General features: G+C 45.8%; 1 protein-coding gene across 1 annotated transcript; it reads left to right on the top strand.

Moving 5' to 3' along the window:
• Positions 1-553: 553 nt before the first annotated feature.
• Positions 554-15,210, top strand: LOC137901983 (calcitonin gene-related peptide type 1 receptor). The gene is made up of 13 exons (XM_068746019.1): positions 554-652; positions 9,450-9,558; positions 10,389-10,545; positions 10,690-10,800; positions 11,080-11,192; positions 11,546-11,637; positions 11,729-11,855; positions 11,960-12,113; positions 12,246-12,306; positions 12,646-12,712; positions 13,261-13,479; positions 13,910-13,951; positions 14,444-15,210. The coding sequence occupies exons 2-13, from the start codon at positions 9,484-9,486 to the stop codon at positions 14,678-14,680; spliced, it is 1,455 nt and encodes a 484-aa protein (XP_068602120.1). The 5' UTR covers positions 554-652; positions 9,450-9,483; the 3' UTR covers positions 14,681-15,210.
• The last annotated feature ends 3,517 nt before the right edge of the window (positions 15,211-18,727 follow it).

Raw genomic sequence — 18,727 nt, 5'->3', positions numbered from 1 at the left:
CATGCATTTTATTGAAAGCTTCATCATTCCTATAATCCAACCTATGATTGATATGTTTCTCGATAATGTATGACAAATACTTTACACAAACTAATGTATGCGTCCTTTAAATACAACCTTGAAAGTAGATTTAAGGTCAGTAACCCATAACATATCAAAGACAACCTTCACAGCTACACCAAGGACGCTGTTTTTTTTTTTTTTTTAGCACATTCTAACCTCAGGCATCAACAGCTGGTTGAGATTTGATTGGATGATTCAATATTTTATGAGACTTCTTATTAAAGTTGTCATATCTTTTGTGAAATAAACACATAAATGATTCAACATTTACTATAATAATAATTTAAAAAAAAAACAGCGCTCCGGTCCTCTTGGGGAAATAAAACCGTCAAACAATAAAGGTGGAGACGGAAGAGCGAAGCGGCAGCAGCTCCGGATAACTCGGCTGTGCGCTCCCCGGTGTGATGACGTAACAGGAAGTGGTGGGTTTGTCTTCTCACGTCAAACCTGACAGCCGCTGCAGCTGCGCTCATTGAGAAGCCGGCGGTCCGCTGCGTTTGGTCCTCTGCGCCGGAGACGGAGGAGACGCGCCGTGCATTCCAGCTCCAACCCCCCCACCCCCCGCGCTGCTGCTGGATTCTACTCTCTGGTAGGACGGAGTGAAGGATTCTTGCGCTGCGCTGTGTTTTTGTTGTTGTTTTATTGAGCGGCAGTGACGCGGAGTGGAATGAATGCCGAGCGCGACACGCGTTTTTGATCACAGATGCGTGTGCGTGGATTAACGAGAGTGTTGTAAAAACACGAGAATCACAACCCGGCTTCGGATAATCCGCTTCTTTTATCCCACCTAAAGATGGATGTGATTATAGATTATGGGGAGGGTCACCCACAGAAATATTCACATCGTAAATGCCAAAGGCTACACACTGTAAAAAATAATAAAATATAGCGCTGGACACGCGTGGACTCACCTTGGTGAGACTTTACATTATTCATGTGGCAGACTGCGCTGCAGACTCTGGGTCGATGCGTAAAAGCGGCTGTAACGTGACGCGCCGCTTCCACCGTCGCGCGCACGGCTTTCATTCGTGTCCGGCTTGGTTTATGCATGGAATAATCATTATTAAATTCCTATAATGGATGAAAGTCACGCCGCAGCTCCATCCTTGTTTTCTGAAATCATCTGCATGCTTACGTAAGCGACGGATTTGGGCAGTGCTGGAAGTTTGTCGGGGCTTGGACGGTGAGAAGATGAAGATGAAGATGAAGATGAAGATGAAGATGGTGATGATGTATTTGGAGGAGCGGCGGTGGAGACCGCTTGGGAGAGGCGGAGTCGTTTCTCTGTCAACGACCAAAACGCTGATCGGATCGGGCCGCTGCGTTACGCGTTTCTGCCATCAGCTCCACCAATGGTCGTTTATACTCAGGAGGTACGGTGTGGGACAAGGGTCAGTCAGGTTTCATCATCTGGATGCAGATCAATAATAATAATAAAAAAAAAAAAAAGATTCTGTGTCACTGCAATGAGAGTTCAAAGGTCATCCAGAGTGTTTGAATGACGACGCAGACTCAATTCGGTTTGGTGCGTTCAGATTTGACAAATGCTCAGGTTGCTGATTTAGTAAAAGTCTAGTGGGAAAAACTAAACCATGCTCACTGCACATCGTTAACATGAATTAGTCTAAATTCATCCAATTCTGATGATGTCACCAATAATCAGCCTGATCAATCTGTCCTGCCTCGAACACGAACATCGCATCACTAATGGCGAAACGAAATGTTGCAATCGACAAAGCGATGACGGATTTATTCATCATCTAAGCTTCCACACGCACACACACACACACACACACACACACAACTGTGCTTGAGTGAAGCTGTTTTTAATTCTCATCCATCAGGACACTCTGGACCGGAGACCTGTCCAAGCTGCCAGTTGGCAACGCGGTCCGATGAGTCTGGAGGCCATTTTCTCTTTTCTAATGACCCCGGGTTTTATGCCTCACGAGCGGATTGTGCAGACGGAAATGTCACGCGAGCCATCCCGTTCGACCCCCCCCCCCCCACCCCCGCTAACGATCGGGCCGAGTGTTTACTGCCGAGTCCAGGAAACGGCTATTAAACGCGGCCGAGACGAAGGCACGTTCAGGCCCGGGTTCGGGAGCGCGTTGGTGCGGTTGAGCGGCGAGGGAGCTGATTTCCTCCCGGACGGCTCCTTTTAGGAGATGTTGCGAGATTAATCTGGTGAGACTGAGTTGCCGGTTCTAGTCGAGCTGATCCTGCGTCGGTCTCTGAGTGCGAATGACGATTTTGTGGGGCTTCAACCCCCCCCCCCCCCCACCCCCTCATTGATCATCGATGCTCACTTGTCTTTCTGCAGCCTGTTTTATTGATCAGCCTCCTATGTCTGCATCCTTTAAAAAAAAACACACACACGGCCTTTAATAATGCATTGTGAACGCCAACGCAATATTCCTCCTGCGTCATTTAAATCCAACCTGCCTTTCATCGTAGATCAAACAGGCTACCCAAGTATACGTTTTGCGTTCTTTGCGATTCCCGCGGCTGGCCTGACCGTATTGCCTAAAAGCACTAAAGCAGCGGTTCTCGGTTCAGTTTCGGGGATTTGAGACCCTTTGATGGAATCGCTCCGGTTCGTGCATTATGGAGGGTCATTTTTCTTCGGTGTAATTTCGTGGGGCCAGGGAGCACCTCATACGAAACTAGACATTGTGGAAAAGGACCTTCGATCTCTAACCCCCCCCCCCCTTTTTTTTTTTTAAACGGCAGGTGAAGTGTAGTCTACTTTGATTGACATCGCCCCAATAGAGCCTACAAAGACAACACGAGCGCAATAATAAGTTAGCCCGCGCTTAACAGGAAAGCTGGTCCCCACAGTCGCTGCATCTACAGGGACGTCGCCAGCCAACGTCTCGCTCTGTTTCTCTGGAGTGTCTGATTGTCTGCCGATGGGAGGGTAGAATGCCGGGAGATGGGGGGGGGGGGGGGGCTTGCAGACAGATGACGCCGTTGTCCCAGATCTGACTTCTATGTGTGCGAAACGCATGTTTTTGTGTGTGAAAGCGAGCGATGTGCTTTACTATCCCCGGTTCCAAAAATCAAGATTAATGTGTGGTTTGCACTGCTGATCTTTCGGTCAGTGGTCAAACATGAATATATGGGAATACGGCACAGTCTTCCTGATCTGCCAGTGATGGAACGCTGTGTCTGGGGAATGCTGCGTCCATCCGTCCTCTAATAGCACACTGCAGAATCTATATTTTTGTGTGTGTGCGATTTTAAAGTTTCAGAGCCTGATCCGATTGGCCCCTCAGGTCGCCGCTCGTTGCTTTGTGACCTCTCCCACGCTATGGGTTGTCTGACGCTGTTAGAAAAGGTCGGTAGATTCTGTGGGATGTCCAATTAGCTAAATTACTCATCTGTGAAAATGTAAAATCACCATTTGTCAAACCAGATGGCCCCCGAAGCGGGGCCTCGAAAAGCCTCTGCTTGCTGTTGCAGCTAATTGGTTTCCAGAGTTGGCAAACTAAAGATTATTCTTTATACTCATTATGCTGGATGTTATCATGACTCCGAGTTCAATCATAGCCAGAGGGCTTCCTGTTACATGGGTTTAGCCAAACCGCTAGCAGATTTTGTGACGTTTTGTGCTACTCAGCAGCCTGTGCGTGCCACGGCCGACACCTGAGTGCCGCATCTGAACGCATCCTGTCTCGATGGAACTCGCCGACGTCAGCGTTATACTTTAACCCCCATCTTTTCTCTCCGGATTGCTCCAGACTTTGGATCGGTGCAGTGGCTCGCTCGTGTTAGCAGTTAAATGTTTTTTGTCACCGGAGCCCAAGGTATACAAGGAAACTTGAGCCAGTGAGGAATGACGCGAGTAGCTTCCCCCTGGGGGGTCGGGGTGGATTCTAGGCCTCACAACGAGCACACGCAGGATATTCCTTGGCTTCCATGAGGCTGTTTTTAAAGTGGGGTTGACTAAGCTCCAAGGTTTTTTTTATACTGATAGGGAACTCGTTTGCTGCGGAGTCAGGTTCTAAAATAGCTGCTAAAACGAGGTGTAAGTAAATTACTCTTATATAATAAAGGACGTAGGAGGCTTTGGACATGTGGGTAGGACAAAAAAACAAAACCCCAAAAAAAATTCTAACAGTCGATGTCATTTCTCTCTAAGATGGTGATTTTTTACAGGCGGCTTCACACTTTCGAGCCGGTGAAAAAGGATACCCCAGCTGGCTATGGGCGCGAGCGCCGGGGATACACCCCAGAAGAGACGCCAGCTCATCACCACATCCATAGTCATCAATACCGGAATCTTCCTCTGAATTGTAACTGGAGCAGTTCCCTGTCCTCTTACGGAGATTTGTCTGCCGGTTACGGTAATCTGGCTGAACTTCCAAATGTACTTGTCCTCTGCCTTCGTCATTGCTGGTATCTTCCGTTCTATCGGGCGTTCTGTTTAGTCTCCTTGTCTACAAGTAGAACATCCTTCCAGCAAATTATTCATAAAAGATTAGATCTTATTTTGCCAACGTTTACTTCCCAAGTTAAATGTGGTTACGTGGGATGGAACTTTGTAAATGCTTGGATAGAAAGAAATCTGGGAAGATCAGTGAGGTGGTTCTTGAGAGTGTTCCAGAGAGAGATCCCACATGGCATCGTTCCACATGGTCTCCGTGGATATTATGAAGACAAACAGACCAGAAAAAAGACATTGATAAATGAGCTGAACTATTGTTAATGGGGGGGAAAAACAACCCCATCCTATTCTCTGGGCGTATGCTGATTTAAAGATGGCTTAAAAGCTTCAACAAGAAATTAAAATCTGTGAGACGAGGCAACCAGTTAGGAAGCATACATTTCACACAGAAAAGCAAACGGCGAGAGCTTGAAGCTATTGTCATGCTGTTGACTCGACAGGGCCCTTTAATGTACTTAAAGTAAATTCTAGTGACCTGTAAAACATGGACGTTCCATGTAGCGGAAAGAATGACCAGAATTAGCAGCACTCTCTCTCCCACCAGACGGTACGCCTCGTTTTAGGCGGTGGGTACATTCTCAGCAGGTTGGTCTATTTAAAGCACGACCCGGGCGTATAATGACATCAAAACATTCACATTAGCACCAAGGAGAGGAGCTGGCATAGCCGCAGGTGCAACGCACGGAGCAGCATTGAGCGCATTAGCACCAAGGAGAGGAGCTAGCATAGCCGCAGGTGCAACGCGCGGGGCAGCATTGAGCGCATTAGCACCAAGGAGAGGAGCTAGCATAGCCACAGGTGCAACGCACAAAGCAGCATGGATTCTTTTTAAATGGTTTATTTTTGTCTCGGTATTTGTGTTTTTTTTTTTTTTTTTTTTTTACCCCCTCTTGCATAGAACTTCCTGGAAGAGGACCAGTTTTAAACTGTGAGACCTGGAACGGTGCTCCAGCGCTACAACCGCTGGAGCACAACGTCTCTCTCTCTCTCTCTCCCCTGCCATGCCGATGCAAAGAATATCGCGTGCGTCGGCCGGGGCGGGCGGACTCTGAGTTGAGGAGGTCTTGTCATGCAACAAAGACAACTCCTCCCTCACATCTGGGTGGAATTGTTATTGTTTTTCCTGACATCTGGTGGGTGCCCTTGGCGACTTGGAGACTTTCACGAAGCTTGCTCTCACGTCCCGGGCTAACATCATCGGCCGAGAGACGCTTAACGTCTTCAATCGGACGGTCTCTCAGTCAAGGACGGGAAAGATGATCTCGACATACAGCTGATCCGTGTGGCCACGTGTTTTCTGTGCTGAGCTGTGGCGCGTCATGATACGGAGAATGGTGAGAAACTGGGCAGGTGTCAGTCTCATATTTGATGTCCTACTTACCCAGAATATAGTGACACATTTCGAGAGTAAGACTAACTCCCCATGAATCAAATATCTTTTCAGCAGCTAAAGAGGGAGTCGGGTTTCTTATTTTGTTCCCAAATCTAAATTAAGCGTACTCGTGCAAAACCGTAACCTATTAGCTAGATTGATGATTGAGATACTTTAGAATTAGAAGAAAGTTAGTTTAATGTAAAAATAAATCAAATAAACATCTTAAATGAACTAAGCTACTTTATACATGCTGCTTGTTCCTCTGGAATCGATCTAAAATGATCTTTTCCTGGCAACCCGTCTCGGATCGAGGCTGCTGTTGGTTTCTTTTTGAATGTACTGCTGCCTTTTAGTCCGTGGACAAATCTTGATAAAGGAATTCAGAGGTGCAGCCAGCTTTTGAACTATAAATGCTCTATTCACACGCTTATATAAATCAAACACCATTTGAAATATCTTACTGGATCAAAGCTTCTTTTTCACTCCCACTGTTTATCAAATCAAATATACTGCAGGATGTGAAATGAACCCAGAGACTACCTACGCTCTTTCCTGTCGTAGGTGTTTTCTTTCAGATCAACAGTACCGTGCAACAGATCGTGCTATTTATATGCTGACGGAAGAACTCCATTTACTTATGAGTATAGAGTTCAAATCTTGTATCCATCGATGCCTCCATACTTCCATGTGCATATAATGTAGGCATTGATTCATCATGAGAGGCCACAGAATGTAAATAAATGATGAAAACAAGCATAATGCATAAGTAAATAAGTGATGATGGTGTTTTATTATGACACGTTACCTTGGAGACAGACGACTGTGGCGATTTAGTTTGCGGATGCTGCTGTCGTGAAGCTGCAAGCTGCTGCCGCCTAGCGATAGCATTCGGATGTATCTTGGAGTTGTCTGTCGTATGTGGGGGGGGGGTTTATATACTCAAATTTTAGCTCATTTCTTGGAATACTCGTATGTCGAGGTAGTAATGTACCGATACATACACAATGACGGCATATCTGGGAAGGAAGGTACCCTTCGTATCCGAATGACGCCTCGTCTGTCCTTCCTGTCTGTGGCGCTCTCATTCCAAATAGATATTTAGATGTTTACTTTGCAAACGTCACCTTTTTTTCCCCAAAAACACAAGAAAAAAAATGTTATTTCCTTTCGGCTCTGCTGCTGATTGTGCCGCGCATCTCCTGTCATGTCCTCCTTAATTCAATCCGTGGTCTCTCTCTAATTTTGTCTTTACCTCGCGACATAAAAGAGCGGTAAATGCAATCCAGATCCTCCCGCTTCCTCTAACGACCACGTAAACTTGATGAACGGGACGCCGAACGTCCTGCGAGTGCGAGATGGACGCTTATAGCACAACATCGCTGCAGGAGCAGTGGGAGTTAAGTACAGGCCAAGCTCTGGCAGCGGCTGAGAAGACAACAGCTGCTGTCCCACGGTTGTTTTTCCAGGTATCCTTCTCCGACCCTGGCAGACGTAATCGGTGATGTCAGCTCTTGTTCAAAGTGTACGTGACTAACCACTTCTGCGAAACCCTCTGAGGCACTACAGATAATAGCAGACCGCCCACGCTGCTTTGCGGTCGGGTGAAGTTGACCTAAACGGATCAATAATCGAGTGTTGTGCTTCGACTGGGGTTGTTCTCCGAGCTTTAAGAGCTGAATTGAAACGGCGTCATTGTTCTAAGAGAGCGGCCATGATGAAGTTCTTCTGTCGTGGCCAGTTCTCGCCACACGCTGCGGCGCAACCGACAGATTTGTTTCTTTCGAGCCGGGAAGCAAACGTCAGTGAGCTCCGAAGCACATTTAAAGCGGCTATTGGGGAAACGATAAACCTTTGTCTGTTTTGAGTTTCTGTCTGATCAGACATATCCTCTCTTTCGGTCTGTATGAAAAGCCTTTGGTGAGAAATACCGATGTAACCCGCCAAAGTAGAGCGCCCTGTGAGTGTGTGTGTGTGTGTGTGTGTGTGTGTGTGTGTACGCACATCTGTCAACACGCGCTTTCTTGCGTGAGTGCATGTGTCACGGAGCCGCTGATCTTTTCCTGGCTGTTTCCAATATGCACGTTGTCATGATGTTTTACGGTCCCACTTTCAGTAAGCCCCTCCTCCTCGCCGCCTCTCCCTGGTGTCATGCAAAATCATCTGGAGGAGGCGCTGGGCCAGTCTCTCTGGCCATCGAGCTGCAGAAGAGCTTCTCTTGATCGAACCTCTGTGATCAAGGCAAATTCAGGTGTCGTCAAGGATCTGTGTGTTTTTAAAAACGTATTTACTGCAAGTGTCGAGCTAATGGCTGTCTGTTGGCTCCGGCTAAAGAATGACTCGGGTTAAATCAAAAGGATCCCAAGTTAGTTGCAACACCAACGCAGACGTTGGGTCATGACTTCTATCATTGACGTAACCAGGCAGAGTTGAAGAGTACGGACACCCAGTTTGTGGTTTGCCTGCAGTAAATCCCAAATATTCCTGATTATAGTCAATTACCATGTTGAGAGTCAATAAATACTCGGAACACACCAGACATGAGCTTGATATCTTCCTCTTATATGGACTCATGGTATCTTGGCAGCAGGATAAGCAGGGTATTCCCATCAGATGCCCCTCTTCATATTCCAGTTCCGCCTGGGGTGTCCAGAAATATTCCCAGTACAAATGAGACTCCAGCAAGTGCCGTTTTCCTCACCATGGTCTCCATTCTATTGGGCATGCACCGAAAACTCCCACACAGAGGCAGGGAACGTCGTAATCAGATGCCCAAACCATGTCAGCTAGTTTTGTTTTGCAAAGGAGCTGCAGCTTTGGCTCAAGGTCAGACCTCTGAATGGCTCCTTAATACTAAAATAGATAGTCCTATTCAAAATGTGCATATGTCATTTGTGTTGGTATCAATAGATCCACAAGGGCAGTGAAGAGGGAAAAGATGGCGACCTATAGAAGAGGCTATGACGCATCTGTAGCTGTTTTTGGCTTCACTTATTTCTTTTTCATGGCATCCGTACGCCATAGAAACAACCATTTTAAACACTTTAAACAATCGTTTTGTGTCCACCAGAAATCTATGGATATTGATACAGAGAGTCGCTAAAACAAACATCCACTTGATCCCACTAAATCCTGGACCTTCAAATATAAATCCAGGGTCATTGGGTAGAAATGCAAACTGTTGGCCTTAAGGAAACCAGAAGTTGTCTGTAAACGGCGCACCGTCTCTCGGGTCTATACTGAAAAGCAACTGGAGCTGCTAACAGCCCGGAAGCCCTTTGACAATCAAACACCAGCTGCAGCAGGCAGCCTTAAACTACCCGTGCATTAGTGAAACACTGTTTGGCGAACACATTTGCACAACCTGGGGGGATGTTTCTCATTTAAATAATGTCTCATCTGCTTTTCACTAGCGGTGGCACGAATCCTCAGCGGCCCGCCGTTTCGCCACAAATGACTTTCTTTAGTTTCCTCAGTGCGTTTTTGGGTCCTCAAGACAAAATCATGTTCTATTAGGGCTTGAAGTCGGGCCTTGACTCTTCTCTGACTGACTTCTCATTCCAGATCTGCAGCCGGTAAATCATCAACCAGCTTTGACATGCCCAATCGGAGGATGGAGAGCATCGGGCGGCGTTGGGTGGTGGCGCTCGTGCTGCTGTGTAATCCACCAGAGGTAGGCGAATCACCGACCTGCACCTGTGAGTCAGTGGTGTGTTGCACTTTGAACATTTTGCATGCACTGACATTTCTGTTTGTTGAACCTGGATGAGCATGGTTCCGGTTTCTGACGCGTCTGCCAGAAACTATATTTAGATTGTGTAAAACTATGCAGTGTGACGGTTTGAAATGGATTCACCCTTCTTGAATCAACACGCGTAAGAGTTTATGTTGGAGATATTATTGCAATGCTTCAAACTGCTAAGTGATGAATAAGCTGCACATTTGCTCTGCTGTGTTTCTGCATCGATGTCAACCTTTCCACGGAGGCCACTTGATTGAGTGGGCGTTGATGTGTGTGCGTTGTGTACTTTCCTGGTATAAGTAGCTTATAACGACTGTCTTGCTTTAATGCTTCCCCATGGAATCCACAGCCAGACACTTTTTTTTTTTTGGACCCAGCAGGCTCGGCGCCATGATTTAATGTTTGGGTGGTGCCAAAATACATTTGGCAGGCTGCTTGTGATTACAGAAATGCTGTTTGTCTTCTTTTGACTGATTCTACCTTGTCTTGCTGAAACAGGCGGCTCATTGCGAGGACTATAAGACCATGCGAGTGGTTCATGGTTGTGGGACGTTCGCTAATTTCAACAGTAGCGAGCGACGCACTCTTTTAGCCTTTCCTCTTAGCGACTGCTGCTGAGAAAAAATCTATGTACTGTGTAACATGAAACAGGCTGCATTTCCAGAGTTGGCAGGAAGTGTGTCGGCGTTGACGGACCATTTGCTGACAGAGGCGTCTGTGTTTTTGTGTGTGTGTGTGTGTGTGTGTGTGTATTTTTGCAGGTTGTCGTGAAGGCAAGCCCGGAGGTCAATGGGACCCAGCAGCAGCAGCATCCAAACAATGTCTACCACGACATCGGACTCACCAGGAACAAGATAGTCACGGCCCAGTTTGAGTGCTACCAGAAGATCATGAAGGACGACACAGAGAGCAGAGAAGGTACCGGTAGCTTAGAAAGTCGCCTTCCTGTGACATTTTGTCGGAGCCCCTCTGTGCTAATTAGCTTGTGCTCTAGAACATATGTCAGACTTACGCTTGTTAGTCTCTGTCTCAGCTCATAATATGTTTTTCGCTGGGGTTTAGACCCCATGTGTAATCGCACCTGGGATGGTTGGCTGTGTTGGGATGACACCGGGTCAGGCATCATCTCAGAGCAGCACTGTCCCGACTACTTCCAGGATTTTGACCCTTCAGGTAGGATCTGTGCATCTTTAGTTTTTAACTGACTTAGCCCTTTAATTATTTAAGCGTGTCCTCCAGTTTTCACATGCTCCTTATGAAACGCCGACCAATCAACCGCAAATAAGTGGATAGAGAATAATCAGTCGGAGCAGAAATGTGCAGCGACATCCTGACTTTAAATTTGAAATTTAAATTTCACAATGTATTTTTTTCCCCCCCCAGAAACAGTTTTGTAAAATTTAGTCCCTTGTGATTGAAATATTCTGAACAATGCATCATTTCTACCCGCAGAAACTGTCACAAAGATTTGCACCGGCAGCGGTCACTGGTTCCTTCATCCCGAGAGCAACCGGACTTGGACCAACTACACCCGCTGCAACGAACACACCAACGAGGGCAGAGTGGTGCGTCATTTCATCGCACTGCTCAAGCGGCCATCGCTTCAGAATCATTGTCTTAAGAGCAAAGACAAGATGGCATGTATGATAAAAATGCTGTGAATGAAAACCCAACGGTGACCCAAGGCTGGGCTACCCCCCCCCCCCCCCCCCCCATATCTCCACAGACGTCACCGTTCCTCATGGGTTATGCATTTTGGGAGATGATGCAGTCAAATTATGCTTCACATTCAGATTTAATCAGTGAAGAACTGCTTTTGATTTTAGCCTGCCATCATCAGAATATATTTAGAGACTGAATGGATTTTTTTTAGAATTACCTTAATTCCATGAAACGCAGTTTTCGACTTTTCTTCCAGACCGCCATGAATCTTTTCTATCTGGCTCTCATCGGACACGGACTGTCGCTGAGCTCCCTCTTCGTCTCCCTGGGAATATTTTTCCATTTCAAGTGAGTCGTCCCGACATTTAAAGACCGATTCCTCATTCTCTGCACGGAACGACAATCGACTTCACTTAATATTGCCTTTCTCCTCTCGCAGGAGTTTGAGTTGCCAACGGATCACCCTCCACAAGAACCTCTTCTTCTCGTTTGTCCTTAACTCCGTGATCACCATCATTTGGCTGACGGCAGTGGCCAACAATCAGGAGCTGGTGCAGAGAAACCCAGTGAGTTTGCGCGATTGATCCGATTTGTTTTTCATCGCGTTCCACGTTTTTTGCGATAAACTACGGCACAAGAAAATAACGAAAGGCGCGTCGGTGTTCTTCAGACCAGCTGTAAAGTGTCCCAGTTCGTTCATCTGTACCTGTTTGGATGCAACTACTTCTGGATGCTGTGTGAGGGAATCTACCTGCACACTCTCATCGTGGTGGCAGTGTTTGCCGAGAAGCAGCACCTGATGTGGTACTATCTTCTCGGCTGGGGTGAGTCACGTCGCTCACACTTTTGCAATTTTTCAGTGGGATATTTTACTCTTTATTATTAGATTAGCAAGGAGAAGAAAATGGAAGTCTGAGCGTGACACTTGGCTTCACTTTTGTCTTGTTTCTTTGCAGGATTTCCTCTCATTCCTGCCTCTATACACGCCGTATCCCGAAGCTACTACTACAACGACAAGTAAGCGTTCAAGTCTATGCACCCTGATGGCTTTATTTCAATCATCTAGTGATGATGAAGATGTAAATTATATTAAGACAGGACAATGGAGGTGATGGCCTGACCTGGTCTCCCAAACATCTAACCTTCACTGTCCCTTTTATTCCCTCGTTTCTGATCCTATCCAACTAAATTTAAATGCCTTTTATTTAACTGCATTTTGCAAAGATTGACTGTTTCCGACACGCTCCAACAAGCTTCTTTTATCGACCCCCCCCCCCCCCCTCTCAGTTAATTTGTCATGAAACTGATTCAACATCATTGGCCGGCTCACATTTCTGCCGTCTCGTCTTCTCTTAGCTGCTGGATTAGCTCCAAAACGTCGCTGCTGTACATCATCCATGGACCCATCTGTGCTGCTCTTTTGGTGAGAAGTTTCAGCCTTTTTTTTTTTTAACGCCAGAGTGAATGTCTATTTACTGAAATCGCTTGTTCCACATCAAACCCGAGTGTTTTTCCTGCACATCTGTGAATAACACTTTATACGATCCCGTTTCATTGCAAAATAAGGTGGGCTTCTCTTGTGAAATCGTTACATCTGCCCCTCTGGATACCACCCCCCCCCCCCCCCCACACACACACACACACACACACGCACACTAGTCTCCAGGCACATGTTGAATTCAAGGAATTCACCTAATTAGCATAGCCAGGCACGCTTCAGAGAAAACCGGTCCCTTCAGACGATCGCAGGATAAATATTCAGCTTTCAGGCAACCCATCTCAATGAAGTCTTCAAGTTTCGTTCAAACACATGTCTTGTTGTTTTTCTGCAAAGTAGATTATTATTAGAAAGCATTCTCTGCGGTTGCAGAAAGGTTGCTGTCCACCGGCTTATATTTTCAGCTGACCTCGACTCAGAGCCAGAAAGCGATGCTGACTTATTGACGTCCTCTCCTCTTCTATCCCCGTCAGGTCAATCTTTTCTTCCTCCTAAACATTGTGCGAGTTCTCATCACCAAGCTGAAGGTGACCCATCAGGCAGAGTCCAGTCTTTACATGAAAGCCGTGCGGGCAACCCTCATCCTTGTGCCCCTTCTGGGAATTCAGTACGTCCTGCTTCCCTACAAGCCCGAGGGCAGGGTATCCTCTGAAATATACGACTACATCATGCACATCCTGATGCATTACCAGGTGAGACTGTCAGTTTGGTGCCAATTGAGAACATTTCCGTAAAAAAAAACATGCACAAACAGAAGAATAACCCTTCGCCTCTTCTCCGTGTGACGTGTATATCATTCAGCCGCGCTTCTGATGACATGTTAGTGGCTCGCCCCTCAGATTGATTCTCCTATAGCTTCAAATAAAGGCTGGTTCCCATCAGACCGACTCTGTTTATGTCGTAAGCGCTGCGAAGAGCAGCAGGAAGGAAGGCGCGCATTAGCTTAAAAGGGCTGGAATCAGATGGATGTTGGTGAGGTGATATCTGATCATCCGGAGTATCCCAGGACGGGCAGCCCCGGGGGGGGGGGGGTGGTGTCTTGAGCAACAGCCTGAAACCTGAAACATGTCAGACGGTCCTGTCCATTGACTCTCATCTATGCATTTCTTTGTTTCTTTGCAGGGTCTGCTGGTGGCCACTATCTTCTGCTTCTTCAATGGAGAAGTGAGATGCCCTTTTTCTTTTCTTTTTTAAGCACCTATACACACTCTCATATCCACTTCCACTTTTTGTTCAGGGATGAAAGAAGCAATATCCTCTGCATGACCCTCTATTGAACAGGATGTAAAGTGCCATAGCTGCTTGCTGACAATCTTAATCCCGAGTGGACTGAGCCTGTCAATGCATTCCTCTATTGAACATCCTGTTCAATTGATCTGCATACAAAGTGGCGTGTATCGTTAGGTGAATCTAAATTTGTGTGCCGTGCCATGCGTACCTACACACCTGCATTCAAATTGCGAGTCCATAATCCTCAAATACATTCAGAAGCTGTTAAAAGCACAGAAAAGCATCGTAAATACTTGATACTGCATAATAAATACATAACTACGGGGGGGGTGAGTATGTTGATCAGTTTCATGCTAATTGATACAGAAAGACTGAGTGTGCATTCCCAAATGTTGCAGCCCTGTATGAAAGAATGTGCTTTCTCAGGTCCAGGCTGTTCTGAGGCGACACTGGAACCAGTACAACATCCAGTTTGGCAACAGCGTGGGAAACCACTCGGACGGCATGCGTTCGGCCTCCTACACCGCGTCCTCCATCACCGAGGTGCAGGGCTGCTACAGCATCGACGGCCACACGGAACACATGAACGGCAGAGGCTGCCACGATGCGGACGACGCCGCCGCCGCCGCCGCCTCGCTGAAGGCGGACAGCCCCTTCGCCTGACAACTCCACCCACCTTAAAGACTTCAGCGTTGGCTTGGAGCTCCGTGGCGCCCCGGGAAAACAATCGGCGAAGAATGGAAGGATTTTTTTACACAACCGGGCTCCGTCCCGCCTGGCTCACATTGTCACGGCACTCACACAGACGGACCCCTGAAACAGAACTGTAGGGTTTCAGCTGCAGAACTGTTCCACAAAAATGCATTTTTAGTCATCACAATGATGCTGTCAATATTTCTGCCCGACCAAATAGGTTTTAAATGGATGAATATTAGCTGCTCGGACGTCTTTTTTTTGGCGGGGGGGTGGTCACGTTGTGCACAAGCACCCTTTGTAAATTCTTTCAACATGGTTCGTGCCAAACCGAGACATCCTCGTTGATTGTTTTTATATTCATTACAGCATCAGAACGAAGCTGGAAAGCTGAACGGCTTCATAATGTATTAAAGCTACTTTGTCTTTCACATAATTTATCTGAACGTATTCCTGTTTAATAAAAACTACTGTCAGTATTTATTAAAGTTGACACACTACATATTGTTTTTGTTTTTTTCAATCAAAATGGCTTGTTGCCGCTTTGTCATGAACTTTAATCTTACTTATAAACGTGTGTTGAGTATTGAGGGATTTTTAGCGATAAGCATGCCGCCTTAATTTTTCAGAAATGTTTTAGCTTGCTAAGTGATCCTTACTGGCGCGGATACATGCTATTTTGCCATGAATGTAACGGTGAAGTCTGAAGAACACGTAAAGATTAGCCTTTCCTGGCCTAAAGAGGAAATGAAATGCGATCCAGGGAGGCCAATTTGAAGCATGCAAACGGAAGAGGGTGTATTTTAGCCGAGGACGATGTCTTATATTTGACTTTGCAAAGGAGTAAGTTGTATTTAAATAATGCAGCCCTGCCAGTCTTAACTCAGAGGTGATGACATAAGGTTTCACATAAAGCATTTAAATCATTTAACAACACTGGGATCATAAGTGTCTGTCGGCTGATGTAAATACTCCTAAATTCGGATGCGTTGAATGTGTGAGCGTGTGTACATGATTTATATAACCTATGTTACAGTATTTATGAGTACAACCATAAAGGTGCAGTCTCACGTCAGAGTATGGAATGTTCTTTTCCGGCGGTTTTGAAATGGGAGGACTGGGAAACGGATTGGGCATTCCAGCCAGGCGCTTGTAGCGCCCCTTGCTGTGTCCGCTGGCCACTTTTCTTTCTTTGCTTGACAGACTTTCGACGATGTGTTTGAGATACGCGATTCAAAATGTGCACACTTTGAACTAAATGTCAAATCATTTGATCTCTGATGGATTTTATTTGTTTAATGCAGCCATGACCATTTGAACCGCTCGATTCTACAAACGAGCAAAATGTTTGAGGTAAAGGGCGAATTCAGACGGAGGAAATCCTGTATGTAACATTTAGATTTGTGCATTTGTGTGTTCTCGTGTTTCCCTAAAGAGCTTGTACAGTCCCAGCAGCTGCTGTTTCCCTCTCTCTCTCTCTCTTTTTTTTGACTGTGCGTGTATATCCACACACAAACACACGGCACTTTAAAGGTTTTGACAGTTTTTCGTAGCCCTGGCTGATCGTTGTGTGCCGCGTGCTCGCAGGCTGGAGCTCCGCGCCATTCATTTAGCTTAGCAGGCAGTTTCTTTGTGGAATAAATAATTGAGCCTCGACGTTCAAGCGCGGAAGGAACCGACGCTGAGCAGACGGATATTTAGCGTGGCTTTACAGAATGAGTTTCTGCAGGATCATTACGAGCGTAATGTGAGATGATTGGCTGCTGCTCTGTGGCTCTGTGGATGGGTTTTTTGTAATGCTGCTCTGGCACAAGAGTCCCCAAAGTCAGTGTCAGGAGGAACAAATAAGCTTTACTTGAATGTCATTCAGGAGCCTCATCTGAATTATCGAATCTACTTTACTGTGAGGGGGGGGGGGGGTCAGTCTTGCAGCCTGTTAGAAGCTAAACGCAGTTATGAGCATCTTAAATGTCACTAGAATGTGTTCAGTAAAGATCTAACCTTTATTGTATTAAATAATTCGCGTATTCATCCATGCTGAAATTATATTTTAATCCAGGAACATGCAGTGAACCAATCAAGAAAGCTGCAGGCCCAACTGAATTCCACCCATGGATACATTAATTTGTAGAAGTCTAAATCAATGTGCTCTCCGAGTGCTTTTCTAGTATCAGAAGATAAGATAAGAAGTATCTAGTATACAGATACTAGTATTTAGAAGAATTCTGGGCACAGGCCTGCTAGATTCTGCGTGAATAATATACGTTTGTCATTGCAGCTTGGCTAACGCCATCTATTCACAGACCCCAGAACTGCTGCTCGGCCATGAGTGCACATTCACAAAGAGATGGCAACGATTGACGGCGATTGATAACGACAAGGGCAGGAGAGCTCCTAATGCTGCTGTTGTTACACAGGCTGCTCTGGGATCAGTTCAAGCATTTCATTCTGGAACCGCCGTTAACTGTTGTAGAGAACACCACAAGGCTAAAGACACATTTCCACCCCCCCCGCTCTATCCCATTTTGTCCAATTATAATTCCTCTGCCTCCAACAAGCGAGAGCTGACGTGAGGAGTTTCAAGCGTGGCTTCCAGCTGCCATTGATATTTTTTTGCTAACATTATTACCTCCGCCGAGGAGGTTGTTTTTTCACCTGTGTTGGTTGGACTGAGCAAGACGACTCGAACAGGTCAGGACGGATCTTGAGGAAATTTTCAGCAAATGTTGGGAAGCTGACCAGGAACAGTTTATTAAATTTTGGTGATCCAGAAGAGATCCTGAATTCTGGATCACTTGGATATTTTCGGTAACATTGCAGTCAATGGAGCTTCATAAAGGGATCTGTCATGCAGCATCATGTAGGATCAGATCCAGAATGAGGTCAGGGAAAAATAATCTTACATTTGAACATTAAACCCCGCTTGTGGGGGTTGCTATGGTGACTTTTGCTGCGGGTGGATATGCACAGCTCATGCACAGCTGCGGAGGCATGATGAACTAAACGAGAGACGCACCTGTTACACATCTCACCTAATCAGCTTCTGCCTCTGTGTTTCCTCAGTAATTTCCCATTCTGTGTCGTACCGTATTCCCTAGTTCTATCTTTAATTCCTGAGGAAACAGACCCAGTAGAAATCGGGGTACATTTTCCCCAAAAAACAATTTAATAGAATAATGTCTCTCTTATTACTCCACAAAGTGAGGTTCTGTTTTTGCCGTCCTTTACCAAGATGCTGTGGAATTAGTAGTGGACAAATGGATTTGTTGTATCTTCAAAAGATCTAGATCAAGAAGAATCCACCATTTCTGAAAGTGTGCTTTTTGTGAATAACTTCTAAACTAATAATGATATCAATGTGAATCCAATTGCTAACAGTTTTTTTTTTCATGGTTAAGGAATCTAAGAATATAGATAAGATAAATATAGGGACATTTCCCTTTGGGATTAATAAAGTATTCCGAATTCTGAATCATTCTTGGCGTAAATCACAATATAGAGAGACTGTGGTCTGTGGTCTCCGAATGCTTTTCTAGTTAGCTTAAATAAATCTCCAAATAGTTCCTTTGCAAAAAAAAAAAAAAAAGGAAATATGCTGAAGGCTAATCTCGCTTTAACGTGACCAGGAATATTGAGCCTGCTTTAAGACGCTGTCGCCTACACTTAGCCTCAAGAGGTGAAGCATTTGTACCCTGCACAAAGAACAGCGGGAAGGCAATTACAGCATCCCCTCCTTTATACTTCTTTACAGGATGCTCCATCAAAATCTTTTTTTTTATATCTTATTCTGACTCATACGCCATCATAAAAATGCACCGCAGCAACATGGGTGATTGCATTCCTGCATTAATGGCTTACAGTGTTAATGGACGAGCTCTCCATCAAGGGCACCACACACACACACACAAAGACGCACAGTACAATGCTAACAACAATTGAAGCTTGACCCATCCCTGCGCCACACCAAGCACCCTCCACAGGATGAGAAGGCGCCAATCCCGTGCGCTCGTCGCTATC

The sequence above is a fragment of the Brachionichthys hirsutus genome, chromosome 12 (assembly GCF_040956055.1).
Source record: "Brachionichthys hirsutus isolate HB-005 chromosome 12, CSIRO-AGI_Bhir_v1, whole genome shotgun sequence".
NCBI classification, from domain to species: Eukaryota; Metazoa; Chordata; class Actinopteri; order Lophiiformes; family Brachionichthyidae; genus Brachionichthys; species Brachionichthys hirsutus.
Note: the sequence above shows the minus strand (reverse complement) of the source record. Positions and strands in the feature narration are given on the sequence as shown.